The sequence below is a fragment of the Xenopus laevis genome, chromosome 6S (assembly GCF_017654675.1).
Source record: "Xenopus laevis strain J_2021 chromosome 6S, Xenopus_laevis_v10.1, whole genome shotgun sequence".
NCBI classification, from domain to species: Eukaryota; Metazoa; Chordata; class Amphibia; order Anura; family Pipidae; genus Xenopus; species Xenopus laevis.
Window position 1 is genome coordinate 48,947,622 of NC_054382.1, and position 20,372 is coordinate 48,967,993.

Below are 20,372 nucleotides of genomic sequence, written 5' to 3' on the forward strand. Positions count from 1 at the left end.
TGCTATTGTTTACTTGCTGTTTTTAAAGGAAATGAGGAATCAAGTCAGTCATACGCAAGTCAATTGAAGGTAGGCTTTTATGATACATTGCTTTTTACTCCCAGCCAATATCAAAGGTGTACACAAAAAAATAAAAGAGATCACCAGCACTCAGTCTAAACGATGCATTGTCCAACTGCTAGATGCACCCATGTTACAACTCTTGGTCCAACCTATGTAGCTGTTATAAATGATAAAAAGGCATTATTTGCACACAAAGAGAAGGAGAATGATGGTCAGCATATAGGTCCCGTCTATATTTGTTACAAATATGAGGTGTTATTACAACACTTTGACCAAAATATGTAAGCTCACATGCCACACAAGGCCCCTTATGGTATGCAAGTCCTACACTGCCTATTAGTATTCTAAATTTGTAGCACATTTAAAATCATTAGTCTCCCAGAGTTTGCTACTTGTACAAATGTTAGCTTATCATTGGTCCTAGCTGCACTCTGCCTTTAGAACAAGACATTCCTTATAGTTGCATGTTAATTAACTGGGGCTTAAAAGTTCCCTCCCTTTCTCACTGAAGCTTCTGGTGTAAGGATACTGTATGTGCAACATACCTGTACTACTTAGTGGCACTGTTGCTTTTAATTAAGTATTTAACAGGGAGTGTGCACTTCTACGCTGCATTATTTTGTCTTTGTATCATCATAGACATCCTAACAACTAAAAAGGAAGTAGAGAAAACATTAAAAAAAGTTTTCTCATCTGTAGCTTAAAAATCAATACATTTTTAGGACTGTCATTAAACATCATTTTTTTTCTCATGTGACTTTGCCTTCACTCAAATTTGGCTATAAATGTACTGATTTTCTTATGACAATATAAGACTCACCAAGGATTCCCAAGGGCTAAGAGTTGCCTTGTGGAAGCGGGTAGATTTATCTGATGCAGATTTATGTGACAAAGGGATGCCCATATCTCAAAAATCTAATAAATTGCTGTTGACAGGACATGTTAAAAGACTGGGCCTTGAGCTTCAGGATTAACAATGAGACCTTAACTAAGGGGAAAAATAAGCTCAAGGCAAAGGAATTCTATATGAGATTGCAGACAACCTGAACATTTCATGAAAAACATGACTATGACATCAGACACAATATAACTGAAAAAGCCCTATCTGTTTTTACTGCTGGATTTCACAGAACCGAAAGGAGCATCCATTTTTACTGATGACAATATTTCACTAGGGATATAAATATACAAAAAAAAATGCCGAAATAAAACAGTATAATCTGCAGATGTATCATCCAGTCATTTGTTATTCAATGGGCACTGAATAAATTAATGCACTATAAATCAGCAGTATATCTAGCCTTGCCTTCTCACTTTATTTGTTGCTTTCATGATATGAGGATAAGTTAGATCTTAATTTCATCTGTGTATAAGAATGAGGCTAATTAAATATGTTATTAATTAAGTATGAGTTATAGTTTGAATTTAATTTGTTTGATGTTTAATAGAGAATGGCAGGCCTAGTAGTTTATATCATATAATGAGTTGTCTGCCTTGTAATGTACTTTCTGAGATATTACCATCATTATCATCCATCGCATATGTCTCAAGTCCCCCCAAATATTCCAGACAAGATTATCACCTGAGACCAGACAACCTGGAAGATTTTAGAGGATGGGTCACAGAACATGTACAATGTAAACAAGAACATTTGACAAGGATTGATTGGCACTGTCAGAGGGCCTATCGGCTCCCAGGGAAGAAGTCCGGACCAAGGAGGAAACCCAAGGTCAGAAGTCCAGGTTGCGGTAGCAAAAGGGTTAAGCAGAAGTCGTGGTCAGGATACAGGCAAGAAATCACAATGCAGGCAGCAAAGGGTCAAAGTCGGGATCAAAAGCTGAGGTCAAAGTCGAGGAAACAATCAATATATATAAAGATTCAGTACCCAGGCACTCACAAGCGAGTAAGACCTATAATTGGGCAAGGATACAGCGTCCTGGGTGCCCTTTTATTTTGAATTTCGGCGCCGGCGGTGATGCCATCATGCCGGTGTCACTGTGCTGGCACCGCAGCACTCACGTGCGTTGCATGGACACCGCCATCTTGGATCCGCCGTGACCACCGGAAAGGTAAGACGCGCCGCTGGCTGCTCCCAGCAGTCCTGACAGGCACAGTGATAAGGGAGGAACCCCCACCCAGTGGTATAAAGAGGGGCTTAGGGACATGGGTGCTTTGGAATACTTATGTACAACTTTTGTCCTACGTGAGTGGTCCCCGCATGCGAATAAACATTACCTGATTTCTTTATCCTATGAGTCTTGGTGGCATTTCCTTATTGCTAATAGAATTGGTTGCCTGACTATGAGTACAAATTGTACAATCCATTGACAATCAGAAAAGGCATTGTCATGCTACGGGAGACTCAAATAAAACGGTACTTTACTATTATTGATATTATGGTTATTTACTAAAATCCCAAAATTTCTCACTGCTATACTATATATGTACTACTGTACTACTGTACATTTACATTTACAGTATTTATAATATAAAGCTCAGGACTTTAAGGGTTTATATGTAGTTATATACCAACACAATTTGTGCATCATTTTAAAAGAACACTGTATAATTTGCAACACCATTAGCTTGCACCATTATTCACCTAGTTTACGATTTCCTTTATACCATTTAAAAGCACAACTGAATTGTATGATCTTAAATAGACAAACGTAAGAGCTCTATTTAAAGCCATCAATGACAAAAATATCACATTGGTTCCTTGATTCTTTGGAGCACCGACAAAATCAGCAGCTGCCACAGTACCTAGAACCATTAGCAAGCAGTATGATTTTTTTTTCATTCGATCCCTATAGTACCCATCTGTATGTAGGCACTTACTCTTCTTTCATGGAAGTCTCTGAAGTGTATAGGTGCATGCTCAATGTGTTCAATGTGCAGTTGATTATTGTTCTTTGAGTCTGAATCAACAGCAATTTTGTAAGCTCACGGCTTTTTGAAATCAGTTCTGCATAATAGGCTTTGCCAAATTTCATGAGCAACTTACAATTAGCTTTTGCTTACATCTCTTTATTAGACTAATACACTCTCTCAAAATAATGGTGATATTTGTAAGTGGTTTCTCGTTTTGCTCATAGGACTGGGCATTGCATGTATTTGTTCTGCTAGTGCCTTTAGTTATGGGGTTTAAATAATTTGTAGAATTTCTTTTTATTTTGTACTGTATTCTGGGTCGTTTTTTTTCTCAGTCCTGCCATATTTTTCAATGTTATTTACAAACTGTAACACAGATATTAGAATCATCTTCAGATGATACACAGTAGGACATTACCATTATCTATTTCTATATACTCTTCACTGTATCAGGGTTTACTGTTTTATTAATAAATGGTAATTAGAATGAGGTCAATTTCTTTTTATCCTATGACTATAAAAATAATGGCAAGAAATTACAAAAATGCATTAGGCAAAGAAGGGCAGTTGATACAAAGAACTATTAACACCCCCCCCACACTATGACCACCACCACCACTGGCATGTGATTTATATGCAAGTGATATTAAAATGTCATTGTTAATTTTAGATATTTGAATATTTCACTGTAATTGCTTTACGGGTCTCTTGATTTCTTTGTGGATTAGAGTGTGCATTGCTTTATTAGCTATTCAGTTGTTTATTATTTATTTATATTACAAAACACATCAAATCAAAAGCAAGAGATGACTAATACCTAATTGCATTTTGAACAGAAATGTGATATAAATGAGTTATCTTAAGTTATCCAATGAAAAAATTTTACAGCTATAATAAGCATCTTGTACATAAGACCTTTTATTGCTTTTTTTGTGGTACATAAAATATTGAAATCTGACATTCATAACAGTGATGTAACCGAAGCAAATGAATAATCTGTTGATTAAAAAATCTTGTGCCGTTGTTCTTAGGAAGAAGCCAGTTTATAAGATTGTTTAAGTTTTTATACCCATTGTAGGGTCATGTAAGTCATTGTGAAAAGCATAAAAAGGGATGTTTGTAAAACAAACTAAATGAAGCCAATAAATGGTATCATGTCAGTTTCGCTACTTCATGCTGACATAGATCAACATTATTATTGTACTATTGTTACCATTTAATGTGCTGTAGGTCTATGATACACATAATCCATTCTTGGGAATGAGAAGTGATCACCTGTTACCCATCTTAGTTCAAGTGGCATTTGAACTAACAAATAACAAATAGCTGTGGTCAACGGTCTTATCAATACTGGTGGGAGACCAAAGTCCTCAGTGTACTACTTTCTCCCCGTGTGGGGTCCCAGGGCTTAGAAAATAATAGGCAGCAGTTTCTTTGCGACTTCTCCACCTCTACACTATTTTCCTTTTCCTACTCAAATTTCCTTGAATGTTGGTCCTGGTTCCTTTTTTGTTAAACTATATTATTAATGAATTACCTTGTGATTTTATAATGCACTAGCACTTGCATAAATTAATCATTTTGAACCACACCCAGTCGGCAACTGAGTAACGGTTGAGCACTTGCACTTTATAATTTATTGGAATCTTGAATCTATCGCTTATAGATTAAGTACATAAATCAACAAGTTGGTGCTGGCTATTTTTAATACACAGAAAAAGCAACTCTATGCTTCTCTGAACTTGTTGTTTTGTTAATTATTTATTTAAAGCCTATCAAAAGGCTTTAATCAATCAAGCAAATCTTTTTTATTAGCACAAGCACTTTATAATTATCAACTCATTGGTTCACTATATAATTTAGATAAGTTAGTTAATTCATTTGAGTGTACGGGGGCTCTTACTATCTTTTTCTTTTCTTTTGAAGTTTAATTTTCTGCTATGGACACACTAACCTATCAGTATATTTTCTGGCTCTTCAGGAAACCTATACAAATACACCAACTTAACCTGGAAGGAAATTAAACTGGGATCCCAAAACTCCAAGGCAGTAATGCTCACAACTGAGCTTTTAAGTTGCTGACATATTTAGCTATCATATATATACCTGGCTAATATTCCCATAATTTTAGTTAGGCATGGTTAGGCTAGCCTGACAATAATCCTACAGTTCACTTAATATTGTTTAATTTGGCCCAAATAAACAGAACTGAAGAGGCCTCTCCCTTCTGCATGTGACAATACTCACATTCAATTTGATCAATAAACATTACTCTTTAGTACTCCTTTAAAACAATATTAAACATAAAGTCAAACATATTTTACTTAGCATTTTCCATTTATATAAAGTTCTATTTGTTTTACAGAAACAGTGTGGTTAATCATTTGTTTCCTAGTGGGGCCACCCAGAGGTGTATCCCCAGATCTCACTAGGTGGAGGCACTGTGAGATGAGAGATTCCCAGTACCCTTTCATTTAGCAAAGGGGATTCAGGACCATTGGAAAGTAAGACAGTAATGGTGTATATCATATGGCACATGGGGTGGCCAAAAACTTGTATGTCTGTTATTTATTAAGCATAGAAAACTTGAAAACATAAATTTAAAAACATTGGGAGTTGTCCTAGGCAAATTTCAAGCCATTTTTTAAATTTCAGTTTTCGAATTTTAATTCGAGTTTTTGAGCTTGTAAACTCACAAATTGTAGGTATTCAAGGTTTTTCACAATTTTATTAAATGTTTTCATTTTTTTAAATATTAGTTTAGAAGTTTATTCAAAGTAGAAAAAAACTCACAAATTAGATTTTTGATAAATAAACCCATAAACATTCAATAAATTAATCTAATATAAAACAAAGAGGTACTCTGCACTGATTTATCACTGAACATCTTTTGGTCAAGATTGTGCAACATGACACTACCTTTTTAACACTAAGGGGCCGATGCATCAAGGGTCGAATATCGAGGGTTAATTAACCCTCGATATTCGACGGGGGAATGAAAATCCTTCGACTTCGAATATCGAAGGATTTTGCGCAAAAAGTTAGATTGAACGATCAAAGGAATAATCCATCGATCGAATGATTAAATCCTTCGAATCGAACGATTCGAAGGAATTTAATCCAACGATTGAAGGATTATCCTTCAACCAAAAAAATTTAGCCAAGCCTATGGGGACCTTCCCCATAGGCTAACATTGGGTTTGGTAGCTTTTAGGAGGTGAACTAGGGGGTCAAAGTTTTTTCTTAAAGAGACAGTACTTCGACTATCGAATGGTCGAATAGTCAAACGATTTTTAGTTTGAATCCTTCGATTCGAGGTCGAAGGTCGAAGTAGCCCATTCGATAATCGAAGTAGCCCAAAAAACACTTTGAATCCTTCACTTGAGCTTGGTAAATTGGCCCCTAGGTATTGGGGTTCCCAGGCAGCATGTTACAGCATGTTGTGCCTTAGTATAACAACAGAACACAACTTTTCATTGATACATGTACAGTATATGAATACCATTGCCAGTGAACTTGAGTATGCTTTGGGCTTGGACCAAACTGAAGTGGACAGTGTCGAACTGGCCCGGCGGGACACCGGGAAAAAAATGCGGTGGGCCGGGCTAGTCCCCTCTCTCTTTTTCGGGGAAAAAAATGTTTTTTCAGGCGACGTGCAGCGCCATCTGTGCATGTGCATGCGCTCGGCGTGTCATAGTAGGGGTCAGCGGTCAGCGGGGGGTCGGAGGGGGCCCTGGACATTAGTCCCAGTGGGCCCTGGGCCCCCCAGTCCGACCCTGGAAGTGGAGCAAATCTAGTCAGCCCAATTTGCTACCTCCTACATAAAAACATGATGGTTACATTATGTTACTGAGCACTCCCTTATGGGCTTATAAAAAGGTTTTTCCTACTTCGAATAAACTCACAGTTTAAAAAACTCAAAGTTTTCCTATGTATGAATCAGAATGTAAAAAAACTTGATTGAATAAAATTATGACAAAAACTCGAATAACTCTAATTTGTGAGTTTACTCCAACTTGAAATTTAAGAAATAGCTTGAATTTTACCTAGAACAACTCCCACTGATTTCTACATGAACTCTCAAACTTTTAGGTGCCGATATTTTTTGCATTTGAGTTTTCAAGGTGTTTTAGCTTAATAAATAATACAATTTGAATTTGTGATTTTTTTGAGCAAAAAAACTTCAAATTGTGACAAAAATTCAAATACAAACCATGAAAAATCACCCCTTAATATACAAAAAAACATATTAAGCCATATTCAGCCATATTTAAATATTTATCCAATTATTATTTTTTATATTATTACTTTTTATTGACCCGTGACTACAAATCAGGAAAGAGACCACTTTTCATTTCTTATTAGAAGTGGTCATAGGCCACAGATTAATTCATCCATTGACATAAAATTTACTATTTACTGTAAATTCATCTAAAAATTGACAATGTGCAACTAGTGATATCAGTCAATTGGCATCATATTTCCTAAAATAAATCAGCTAGATTCAAAATTACACAATCTCTAACAAAATATCAAATTCACTACTTGTTAACATTATTTTCCTATGGATTGATATCTCTAACACTTAACTACCCTGTTAGTTACATCACAGCCAAAAAGATGCACCCACATTTATATTATTTGAAGCCACTTCTATTTATCTGCCAGCCTCTCATCCAAGCCACTGATCTGTTGGTGGGGAAGATGTAACCAGATAACAGTTTAAAGGTGGAAAATAAAATATAATAATTCTATTCTTTAGAAAAAGATAATAAATCAGTAAAATGGATTGCCTACCTGAAGAAATATCAATGCGGTTTTTCTTCGACTTGGTCATGCTGATGTGCACACTAACTTTGCCTTCTGTTAAATCAATTTCTACTTTTCCAAGGTCGTTATTAAAAGTGTTATAAAGAAGAAGGCCACTAGGATTCCAAGTACGAAACTGGAAGCTCACAGAGAGCAAATCTTCATTCGGGCGCCCACGGACTTCAAGATAACTAGTAGCATTGAAAAATACAGGCACTGTCCGAGATTCAACACAAGTAAAACTTAAATTAGCCTGTAAATAAAGAAGAAGACTGTTCATTTATATTACTAGCAAATGTTAATACTGCTCTGACAATAAATAATGTCTCACTTTCTATGGAAAATTGGTTTAAATAAGCATTTTCTACTCTTCACTGAAGGGAAGTTGAATTAAAGCAGACATACTGATTGTATTATATATGAACACTCACAACCACTTCTTCCCACTAAAAAATCATATATTCTATTATCTTTATGAACAATTTACAACTAGTACAGTAGATAAACTAAATATGTACATTGTTCAAAGGACAAGGAAATAATCAATAAACCTTGTATCTTATTCCTGCAGTTCAATTATTTATTTTACCCAAACCTTCTTCTTGGGGCTATTTCTATTGCATTAAACAGGGTAGAAGAAAAGCTAAATAAAAACTAAATTGTCTAACATGTTGATAGTGTTGTCAGCCATTCACAATAACAGACAGCTTTTTCCTATACAATGTATGTATATAATGTGTAAGCTGACATATAGGAAGAAAAAGTGTGCAGAATATTTTTTGTGACCTTGTTCTTTGGATGAATGTGCAAAGACATTGTCATTTAACTTCGGTGTATAAAAAGGATTTTGACTTTCTGTTTCATAGTTTTCATAGTTCTGCAAGATATTATTTCTATAGAAATGTTGCAGCATACAATAATGGTTCATTATATGTTTATCATCAAACAATATAATATAGGATGTATTTTCTCTAACCTTGTAGGAACATTCAGTCCTTTAAACCAAAAAAATGTTGCCTTATTATCATGTGCTACATACATGTAGCAGTTGTTTGTGATAACACAAGGCATAGTTACTAATAAGATGAATTTCTATTATTGTATAATATAATGGTGTTCCTATTACATGTACTTCTGTGTGTATGTATGGAAGTTTTCTATATATGTGCTGTCCAACTTAGAAGAACTGATAGCATACCATATTATATGGCTCTACTTTCTTCCTCCTGGCAAGATCAGTGATATTTATTCCATTGTAATTGATACTCTCCATACAGCCTTTGAAATTTTTCCTGCTACTTGAGGTTGGCTTTCCAGAAAAAGGCATGCCTCCAAAGGTCAGCTGAGAAACAAAAAACAAACAAACAAAATATAACTTAAATAAAGTGCTGTACTTGTATTATTCACTGCATTATTCAATGAATAAGGTCAATTCATTTGTTGAGTTCTAGCACTATTAATGCTTTTTGGCATCTACAGAAGGCACCTTTAAGATTATTAATTTAATATAATTGCTTCTATCAGTAGTAAATACATAACTTGTTTAAAGGAATGTCAAATCAAAAAATATTTATGTTTTTTAAGTTATTTGTATATGTATTGCTATTGAATAGTATGTGTCTGCCCTTTCTATTCTCTGCCCTGAAGGCTTAAATCTATGTAACAGAAGGCAGCTGATTAACAGACCTGTCTTTGCTGTCTTTTGCAACATTGCTTAAAAAGCAACAACCTAGAGTTAAGCAAATGCTAGCAATTGTTTTAACAAATAACGAATTAATAAATGTATATTGGAAAGTTTCTGAGAATTAGGTTTTGTTTTATTGGGCAACTTTTTATTTTGGGTTCAACTTGTCCTTTAACAAAATACATTGGATTACTCCTGGGCTGCAGCTTCAAGAGGTGTAGAACAATGCTATCGCCCAGTTGCCAGTACTGAGAGCATGTACACTAAGAGGTGCGATTTTTCATTATAAGTAAATAAACCCTATAAAGTCCATTTCAGTAGTTTTAAGCTTTAAAATCACATATTATGCAGAATGCTCAGGACCTGGAATTTTATATCTTATATATTATTACAGAGAGAAAAAAATGATTAAAATGCAGTCTACGGGAAATGGCCTACCTGTACCAAGCTATGTATAATATGATTATACATTGATTAGATGAACTCAAAGTTATGCAGGTGATACATTCACAAACAGAGACTGCTTGTAGAATATAATATGGTTCTGCCAATAATTGCATTTCTACCTCAAAATCCAAGTCCAAAGATTCAAAGTCTCCATTTGTCTTAAAATGCTGCATGTGCCTGTCAAGTGTGAGGTTAATGTTCCTTCCATGGCGTTCTATAATGGCAGTGTGCCAGTGGTGGTCATCTAGAAGGCTTCCTGATGTCACAGAAGTGTGGCCATAAATGGATCCATACTGGTTGCTACCTGACAGACAAAGGAAAATTCTTTATTAAGCATAAATAAGAATAAGTCAGTTAGAAAATGTGTGCTAAATTCCATGACTGTTATTATTTTCACACAAAAAAAGTATAAATATGCCTCAGCGAATGTAGTGGACAATTTGATGGGGCACTGTTTTACACCACAGATGTAGTGTGTTTGCCTATGATTCCAGAGTAATCTTATTTGTCAAGGGGAGATTCATCATCAGGCGCATGTTGCAGAGCACCACCGGTACCTGCCAGTCTTACAGATGCAGTGCAATGCTTCTTTTATTGGCATACTCCAGTGATTATATTAATCAGATATATTACATTAGAAACTATTTTGATACCACTGCAAAGAGAACTACGCTCATGCGAGCTGCATTTTGAACCTTGCATCAGATTTTTAACACATGGTACAGAGCTCAGTTTGGACCTGACATATAATTACTGAAGTAACATATAATTACTGAAGTAAGTATAGCGTTAACCTACAGATTGAGGGCAAAGGGTTGACGTTTGGTGATAAGGTGGTGTATTGGGCTTTTAATTTTCTATTACACAGAGCCCCTTAATGTGGAAGTTATTAGTGACCCTATAATTCCAACCCATTATAGGTCAACCACTGATACCTTTGTGTTCACGGATGTTTGGTGTGTTGGTTCTGCAGTTTGTATACTGTAAATTCTACAAACTGTCTATTGATTTTAGTATATACATTTCAATATTCTGACATTTATGCTTGATGTGAAATGCCTTAAAGGGACAAACTCTTAAAGGAAATTGGCAAATAAAGACCTGCATATAAATAAAAAATAAATAAGTATTTAGCATCAGACTTAAGCAACACAGTTTTGCTTTAATACGCAGACCTTCTCAAAATATATTAGATTTTAAAAAGAAAACTGGTTATGGACACTACATATATATAATATATATGTATATATTTATATATATATATATATATATATATATATATATATATATATATATATTAATATATATATATATATATATGTATGTGTGTATATATATACTGTACCTCCTTATAGCTGGTATATGTATTGCATGTTGATATGCATTACCTGTTTGATATAGACAGGCTACTGATGGATGATTTTTTTTACTACTGCAGGTCTTATTTCTATCTCACTGGCTGCTTCAGATCAATCTACCTTTTAGCTTTGTTCAAAAATAGATAATTTTGTATATTGTGATTTAGCACAGGAACATTTAATGTGTGCTATTAGATGACAGGGTTCTTTTCTGCAAGTGTGCAGTGCAAAGCTGTGCATAAAATTGTGTACAATAAACCTCTATTCAAAAAGGTAATTGCATCTGTTTATGCTCCTTTATATTTGCATCCTTCCTTACCCTATACCCTATATATCATAAGCATGTCCAGGTGTAGGGGCAGTTCAGAGCTTCTAGGTGCTTCTGTTTTGTTCCCCTGCCAATAGGTAATAAGAAATATGGGAGTATTTCTGGTCCCTGGATGATGATGGCCCCAGGGCCAAGGACAACAGCAGAAAAAAAGGGTTTTATGTGCTGTTCTCTTCTATATTAAGCCTCTATTAACATGCCCTTGCCATTTTGGGCTTTGTTGTGTCCCTCCTGCAATGTTGGAATACTCCTGCCTAAGGACACGTGGGAGATACAATTATTAGAATTTAATCTCAAAGTCAATTTCCAAAAATGTCTTAAAACACAAAATAATAGTATTTGGTATTTGCAAGGTGTCCTCCAAATCAGTATGTTGGCGCATATAATGAAATAATAATAATTGAATATAATGAAAAAAGTTTCTCTTGTATTTCGATATATGATGAAAAATATTTAACATTTTTAATTTGTAAAGTATTTAGAGTCATATATCTTAACAAATTCAAATGGATGTGTGGGTCTAAGCAGTCAGGGAAGATCAGACAAATGATTCCAGGTGTCACACACAGAAGTTGGAAGAGCAGTATAAACATCTCTGTATCACCCAGCCAATATCTGTTTTGGCAAAGGTTGTCTATCCCTGACCTATATATATCACAAGAGTAACTGTTATTCTGAAATTACCTAGGTTTAGCTGAAGGACCAATTTTGCCCTTTTTAGTTCCAAAGTAATGTAATCGCCTTCCTGTCCTTCTCCATGAAAGATCACACCTTCACTTTCAGAGCTTTTGAATTTGAGAGAGATGACATCTTTTAATGTTTTCATCTTCTTGTTCTTGAATCGATAGGATAAACCAGAGTTTCCATCAAAATTTATAACATCAGCCCCTAAGGATAAATTGAAACCAAGATCAGACATGGGGAAAAAAAGACTTTTGCATGACTGCCGCCTTAGTCTACCTACCAGAACAGATAACAATAATGCAAACCAAGTTACAATGGCCCAAAATATTGTTTAATCTGCAAAGATTTTAGATGTGATAAGCTATGTTAAGTAGCTACTAAAATATAGCTAATTGGATAGTATTCCCTTAGTCTGAATAAAAATTTAAGAAGGATGATATAAATGAGGTGGGAAATATAATAGAGGGTGGTTTTAAAAAAGCGGTAAAAGAGAGTTTTAAAAATGAGTTTCAACTCATATAAACATCATTGTACTGGCATTTATGGCCAGAAATGCCAATAGGCTGGTACTACATAGGTTATCCTCCATAGGTTATAAATTGAATAAACATGGAAGGCATATACAGTAATAAACAATAGCAAAAATACATTCTGCCAATACCAATGGAAAAAGTAAAACTTTGCCTGTCCTGTAGGAAATTAATAAATTCAGTTTTTTGCACATTGTTTGGGAATGGTTTTGGACCATTCTTCCAGGCAGGTTTGCTACAGATTGTTGAGGTTATTAAGATGGCCCTTTTTAATCTCTTTACCCTTTTTCCACTTCAATTTCACTTTGGCTTCTGGTTTGGGATCATTGTTTTTGTGAAAAAGCTTTAGTTTGTTTTTGATTTTTAACAAAAAAATTAAACAAGTGTTCACTACAAGTGCAGTGGCGCCATGCATCTAAATGCAGAATTCTATACAGATTATATATATAGATATACAAGTTGATTAAAAAAAACTTGCTTGGCTATTAGAGCAAAGATGACACCTCAGAGCCTTCCATTTTTATTTCATGTTACGATATGTTCAATATTGTGGATTTATCAAGGTAGCAAGTAGTATTTCTGACCTGATAAAATGAGAAGTTTAGCTTGTCAGTGTAAAATGCATTTAGTCCATTAAGCACATAACAAAAGTGCTGACATTACCTTCTGTATATTTTAGTGGATAAGAACAGCTACTATATCATCATGTTGAGCTGGCAACAACTTTTTTTTAAGCCTTAATAAAAATAAAACTTTTCCATAGGTTTACTACTTTTGGAGTAACTTACAAATTCTTGTTTTAAAACATTGAAATTACCATTTTTTCTGTAGGAGAGAATCAGATTTATTTTCTAATATCATTTAGAGCAGCATGCTAAGATGCAGGGAACATAAAACTTAAAAATTAAAAGACTGCTGCATTTCAACAGTAGAATTTGGCATCCTGTCGTCAGCTGGGGGCACTAAAATGCCAGTATTTACAGTATGCAAACTCTTATTTTCAGTTGTGTACAGCATAACACAATAAATAAAAAACTCATTGTTGTAATTAAGGTTTAATATCTTTAGTTTTTGTTCTTTCTTGCATCAATCAGTGCAGAACAGCAAAGTTAACACTATTTCTCATGTGTATCGGTTCTTCAGAGCAACTGTTGGAGGCGAAGAAGGCAGTTAATTTTAATGAACAGCCACAATTACCCCCTGTTTATAACAGATCTTATCTGTAAACCTGAGACACAAATAACAATTGGGGAAGAGAACGGCACATCTTTAAATAGCTCATTACCTCTATTTAACCAAAATATCTTGATTAAAGAAAAATATATTATGGGCAAAACAAAACTGTGATCTGCTGACTGCTTCATAACAGAAAAATAGCTAGTAAAAGAATAACACTTTTAGCACAACCACTATTTATTTTTCTCATATTAAAGACAGGTGTGTAACCCCATTCAGGACACTTTTGCCATTGACTGACTTACAATCTAACTTTGTGTGTATTTAAAGGGACAGTAACACCAAAAAATTAAAGAATTTTAAAATAATGAAAAAATAATGTAATGGTGCCCTGCACCAGTACAACTGGTGTATTTGCTTTAGAAGCTCTACTATAGTTTATATAAACAAGCTGCTGTGTAGCCATGGGGGCAGCCATTCAAAGCTGGAAAAGGCACAGGATACTAAGCTGATAACAGATAAGCTCTGTAGTATACAATGGAATTCTTCAGAACTGTTATCTGTGTATTCTGTGCTTGAATGGCTGCCCCCTGGCTACCCATCAGCTTGTTCATATATTATAGTACATTTTCTGAAGAAAACACATCATTTTTACCAGTGCAGGGCAACACTAAATTATAGTGTCATCATTCCTTTAAAGCACTTTTGAAGTTACTGTTCCTTTAAGCCTTTTTTGTGAGGCGCTTAAACTTGGTAAGCTTCCAGCTTGCTCCCAAAGCCAAAAACCAAAATACAAATTTACACATGTATTAAGAACCATTTGCATTGCAACAAATAGGGTAAAGACCCTACACAATATAGATGACCTTACAGGCATTTAATGGTCTTAGGTTCTCTGTAGTTTTCTTCCAAGATGTTGATACTGAGGTAGACTTGTCATACTGTATATGTTACTGATTTGTTGCAAGTCCCACAACCATGGTCTGGTTCCCTGCAACTTCATGCCCAGATGAAAGTTGTTATCCTCCACCACACTCCTACTCTCATAAAGGACACTTTGACTGTTGTAGTAACAGTCAGAACAGGTCTACAAATTCCGTCAGTGGAACCTTTCACTAAAATGATATTGGCATTTGATTAAATCTGCTTCTCCAGACATATACTCATTTACAAACACAATTGCTAGTGTTTTACCCACAATGCAAAGCAGCAATTGTGTTTTGACACAAACAGGACACAATTTTTTTCAGAATGTCATCAATTTAGCTGCAGCCACCTTCAAGGTGCTCAGGTATTACAGATGCTGCATCCCCAAGCACAACAATATGGCAGTACAATGATCACCTTTGGATGAAAGTACCTTCAATGAATGGCAAATGACCACAATAAAAGTTGTGCTACCACAACTGTGGTTTTGAGGGTAAATGAGGTTTATCATTTATAATTTGTGGTTCTAATTTTGTTAGAAGTGATATAAAGTCACCTTTATAGTTTCAATGTCTGATATTCTTCTGAATCATCTGGCAGGGTGCATCCCTAAAGAGTGTAACATGGGAGAATATTTCTTGATCACTGAAACAATGTGACCTGGCCTATCGCATACCTACATCAATGTAATAAAATTATCAAACTTCCCACTATGTCTTGAATTATATATTAACTGGCAGGTAACTTGCTTGTTTTATTTATTATTTTCTAGACCTTGCATAAACCTTTGCAACTTGTGTGATATGTCATCTTAGTGCTTTCAAAGTGGAAGTCATCTAGCCATTGACACAAAACCTGCAGGTGTTTAAATGTGGCTCATGAAATGGACAGGCAGGCTCTGGGTCATTAAACCAACAAAATCTCAAGACTCTCAAATCTCAAATTCATTGAGAAATTATATATCAGCAAAACAAATGAGTGCCTTTCAGAAAAGACAGGGAATTCAAAGTCTGCATGAAGTTAGTTTAGTTAATATAATTTAATGTCTATACAATTTTAACAAACATACTATAATCTACTATGAAATAAGTAGATCAAAGCATTTTCCTTGTCTGTGTCTTTTTAGAAACAGTTTCTTCCACTACCCACATAATGTTTAAATTTCGTGAGAAAATTCAATCTATCAATGGCTTACAGTTTCTTTCTGTAAATAATTTTTTTTGTACGTTGTCATAACTGAGATCATAAGGGCATTAGCCCATTAGCTAGTGATCATTTACATTTAAGCAGCAGAAATACATTAATTATTAAATGTCACTGACATTTGTGTAGATGGAGAAATACATACAGGAGTGTAACTGAGAATCTAAAAAGGATAAACACACTAATTCCTTAATTATAAAAAATGATGAGATTATTGTTACAATAATTTATGTGTCATTAACATATTTTAAAGCCCTGTACATAAGGGCACCTTAAGCCACCTTAAACCATCAAAATAATGACCTAAAAAAACTGAAAAGCAATACAAATATTATATCTGTATAAAAGGTTCATAGCAGTATGTAACATTTGTGCTGTTCATTATGACAGTATTTTACAGCTTAAAAGTACTAAATATTATGAGGAGTTGCAAAGAACATAGCTCACATGCCACCATTAAACTGTGCACATAAAGAGGTTAAGTGCAGCAGTAAATATTTTATTAAGCACAACAAGCCTAGGAAAAATACTGTTGATCAGATAAAGAATCCCCACGAGAATTAACAGCACAAGATTGCATCTGATTTGTACTTCAATGATATCTACAGGATGACAGATACCTTCCAGGAAATGTTTAATGTTGTATAATTTGCTGTTAGGGAATAACCTTGATTTAAAATTACATCTAATTTCTAATCTAATTAAATTAAGATGTATTACTCTCTGTAGACATTTAAAATCTATTATTATTGTGTTGACTATTAGGTCAGAAACTATTGTTTAAATTATTTGTAGCAACAATGGGCAGCATGTGATTAACTATAAATTACAGTACCTGCTGATAGTTCAGGTACTTGCTGATAGACCTCTACAGCCTCACAAAACACATGGGGGCAAATTCACTAAAAATGAAGTGGCAAACGCTGGCGAAAATTCGCTAGCGTAATGTAATTTTGCCACTTTGCCCATTTAATAAGGGTCCCTGGCGTAAATTCGCAAATTAAGGAGATTGACTATAGCGCTACTTCGAATTTTCGCTCTAGCGAATGGACGTAACTACGCTAATTCACTAAGATGAGGATTTTTCTGAACATTACCTCTTGCGCCAGAAAAAAGATCGTAAATTTTTTTTGGGTACCCTCCTTCCCCCCTACATTTCCTAACAAATGGCAACTAGCGTAACTTCGAACTGCTTATCGTATTATTCTTCGCTAGCTTTCAGAACCCTGGACGCAACTTTGGATTTGTCCTGGCAAATCTATGCCTGGCGAAGTGTTGCGATGTGAGCGAAGCCAGTGCAGACGGATTTTCGGAGGTTGGTGAATTTGCCCTGATCTGTGAAACCCTTCAATGTTGATTAGGTACTTGCGGATTCTGTCCTTGATTATAGGGAAAAAAATGTATGTATATATATATATATATATATACATTACAGGTAATGCTAGAATGCACATAAAAAATAAAACAAGTTAGGGACCGCCATTCGGGGTTTACCTTGACGTGGTATGATGGCTTATCAATTTTATGATCATAACTTTGTAACAAAATAACCCCTATTTGGGTACATATGCAATAGCATTTATTATACTTATATATATACTTTAAAGCCTTTAGAGTGCTCCCACAACCCCCCTGTTTTGATATTGTATATTAAGCTGGAAGCTGTGGCATAGCTTCAGTGGTTGTAGCACCCCATACCCCCCTTTAAACTAGTGGTGATCCTATGCTTTTAAAATTGGGTGTTTGTTTTGGGAATATCTCTCCTTTAAAAGCCTGATTGCTGGCTGGGGAGGATTTAGCCCTCAGTGAAAAAACAGCGTTCAATGGACATTGATTACAGGTAATGCTAAAATGCACATAAAATATAAAACAAGTTAGGGACCGCCATTCGGGGTTTACCTTGACATGGTATGGTGGCTTACCAATTTTATGATCATAACTTTGTAACAAAATAACCCCTATTTGGGTACATATGCAATAGCATTTATTATACTTATATATATACTTTAAAGCCTTTAGAGTGCTCCCACAACCCCCCTGTTTTGATATTATATATATATATATATATATATATATATATATATATATATATATATATATATATATATATATATATATATATATATATATATATATGTGTGTGTGTGTGTGTGTGTGTGTGTGTGTGTGTGTGTGTGTGTTCAATATATTGCTTATAGGCTCTTTTATATTTTAAATTTAAAGGTCTGGAAGCATCCTACAAGATTTCCTGGACCCTCTCAAGGGTTATTTATTGAAGTCTGATTTTTTCTGGCCATACTTTTAAAAGGGAAAACCACCATTTTTTGTAGGAAAAAAAACTTGAATTTTTCGATATTTATTAAACCCTCGATGGTGTTAAAAGTTCGAACAAAAGAGTACTCTAACTCAGACCTGCCAAGTTGATGTAGAAGTCAATGGCTGATAACCCAGATGAAATTTTGAAGATATCCTGATCTGCACTGGGTTTCATTCAATAATCTGAAGATTTTGTGGTTTCAGGTATCAAATCAGAAAAAGTTGAGGTTTTTGGCGACAAATCTGAAAAAATCATAAAATTCCGCAGAAGGAATTTTAGTGAAAATGTATTGATAAATAGGGGGGAAAGTCACTGTGGATTTGGTCAGAGTGGTTTTGGGTTATTGTGCAAGAGGTAGATTCTGATGAAAACCAGCTGTTGATCATCACATGATAAGGTATGTGTTTAATAAGGAGTATCAATTTTACACAGTTTTCTATCAAGACAAGCTACAATGTAATGTACATTTTTAAGATAAATCTTGCAGTAAAAGTACCATACATTATTTATTGTCAAGTTAAACAAGGAGCTGGAAGCAAAAGAAGGGCACTTGTGAAATGGAATGCAAGGATTTCATATGTAAATAAGAAAAATTCTAGGGTCTTCATTGGGAGCGGAGATTTGGTTGGGGTATAGATAATGGCAGGAAAGACCAGGAGTTTTATATACAAATTATATAATGCATGTATATTATAATACATGTATACATGTGGCTTGTCCCACTATGAAATTTATATTCACAAATGCAAGAGCTGAAGGTACTGGACCTGGATGAGAAATATGATTTAATTGGTATTGCTGAAAAGTGTCTGGGCAGTATATAGTTGGCATTACTTTGTTTCGGAGGGAGAGAAACAATAGAAAAGGAGCAGGGGTATGTCTGTTTGTTAAGCAGGATTAGCAGCCCATATAAAGTACAAAGTGATTATGGACATGAGGGAGTTAAAACCATACATGTGGAGTTTTTCCCAGATTGTAAAGTGCCCAGCAAGTCTATGGTAGGGATATGCTATAGACCCCCTAATGTAAGTGAGGAGGAGGCCAAGCTCCTGATGCAAATAGAAAAGGCTGCTAGTTTGGGGAAAGTAATTTTAATAGTCCAGATATTGATTGAAGCAACAGTACAGAAGCCCATAAAGCGCCCCTGAGACAGGTGAAGCAGAGAGGGGCATGACTGAGGGACAAGTAGGCCTAAAGAAGGGGTCTGAACGCTAGGCACTATGGGGATTGTAGGAATAGAGGCAGGACTGCAATGGGGTTGGGCTTAGGGTATAAATAGAGGAGTAAGAGGCGGGAAGCCAGTCTTACCTGGGGAACAGCAGGAGGAAGTGTGTTTCCCTCCCGCCCGCCCGACAAGGGTTGGGAGATCAGTTGCAGAGCTCAGGCGTAGTGGGGCACCCCTAATGGGTAGCCAAAAGGGCGTTGTAGTGCTAAGGTGAGATTGACCTGGGGCTAGGCTTAGGCACAGCAGGCTTGGAAGGAAGTGATCGAGGCTTAGCCTTAGGCTAGAGAAAAGGGTTGGTTAACAGGAATACTGTAAGTTATAACAAGTTATTGTGAAATGTTATATGCAGCCTTCAGTGGCTAATAGTTTACACTCATCAACATGTTTTTTATTTTGATACATGCAGCCTTTAGCGGCTAATGTGTTTTTATGCATGTTAACAGGTTACTCAATTTTGGTGATAATAATAATGAGGTTTTGTTTGGGAGATATTTTACATAAGCTTAAATAAGGTTAAGCAATAAAACAAGCTGAGGCCTTTTCACCCATAACGATTGTCTGAGTATTTTTGGGAGAGTAGGTGGGTGTTGGGGCCGACATCGATACGCAAGTCATGCAAGGACAGTTAATGGGGACAAGTTTATAAACTTGTTTCATGACAATTTTATGGCACAGGTTGTTGAGCGAAACAGAAGTTATGCTTTACTAAATATAGTGATCTCCAATGAGAACATATAGCAAATGTGCAAT

General features: G+C 35.2%; 1 protein-coding gene across 1 annotated transcript in view; it reads right to left on the minus strand.

Annotated features, from left to right (window-relative positions):
• Positions 1–20,372, minus strand: part of LOC108719696 (contactin-associated protein-like 2) — a 1,103,988-nt gene that overhangs the window by 492,915 nt on the left and 590,701 nt on the right. The window contains exons 5-8 of the mRNA XM_041567571.1: positions 12,245–12,448; positions 9,994–10,178; positions 8,942–9,085; positions 7,732–7,996 (exon numbers count right to left, since the gene is read on the minus strand). Of these exons, the coding sequence (XP_041423505.1) occupies positions 7,732–7,996; positions 8,942–9,085; positions 9,994–10,178; positions 12,245–12,448 (798 nt within the window). The remainder of the gene's footprint in view (positions 1–7,731; positions 7,997–8,941; positions 9,086–9,993; positions 10,179–12,244; positions 12,449–20,372) is intronic.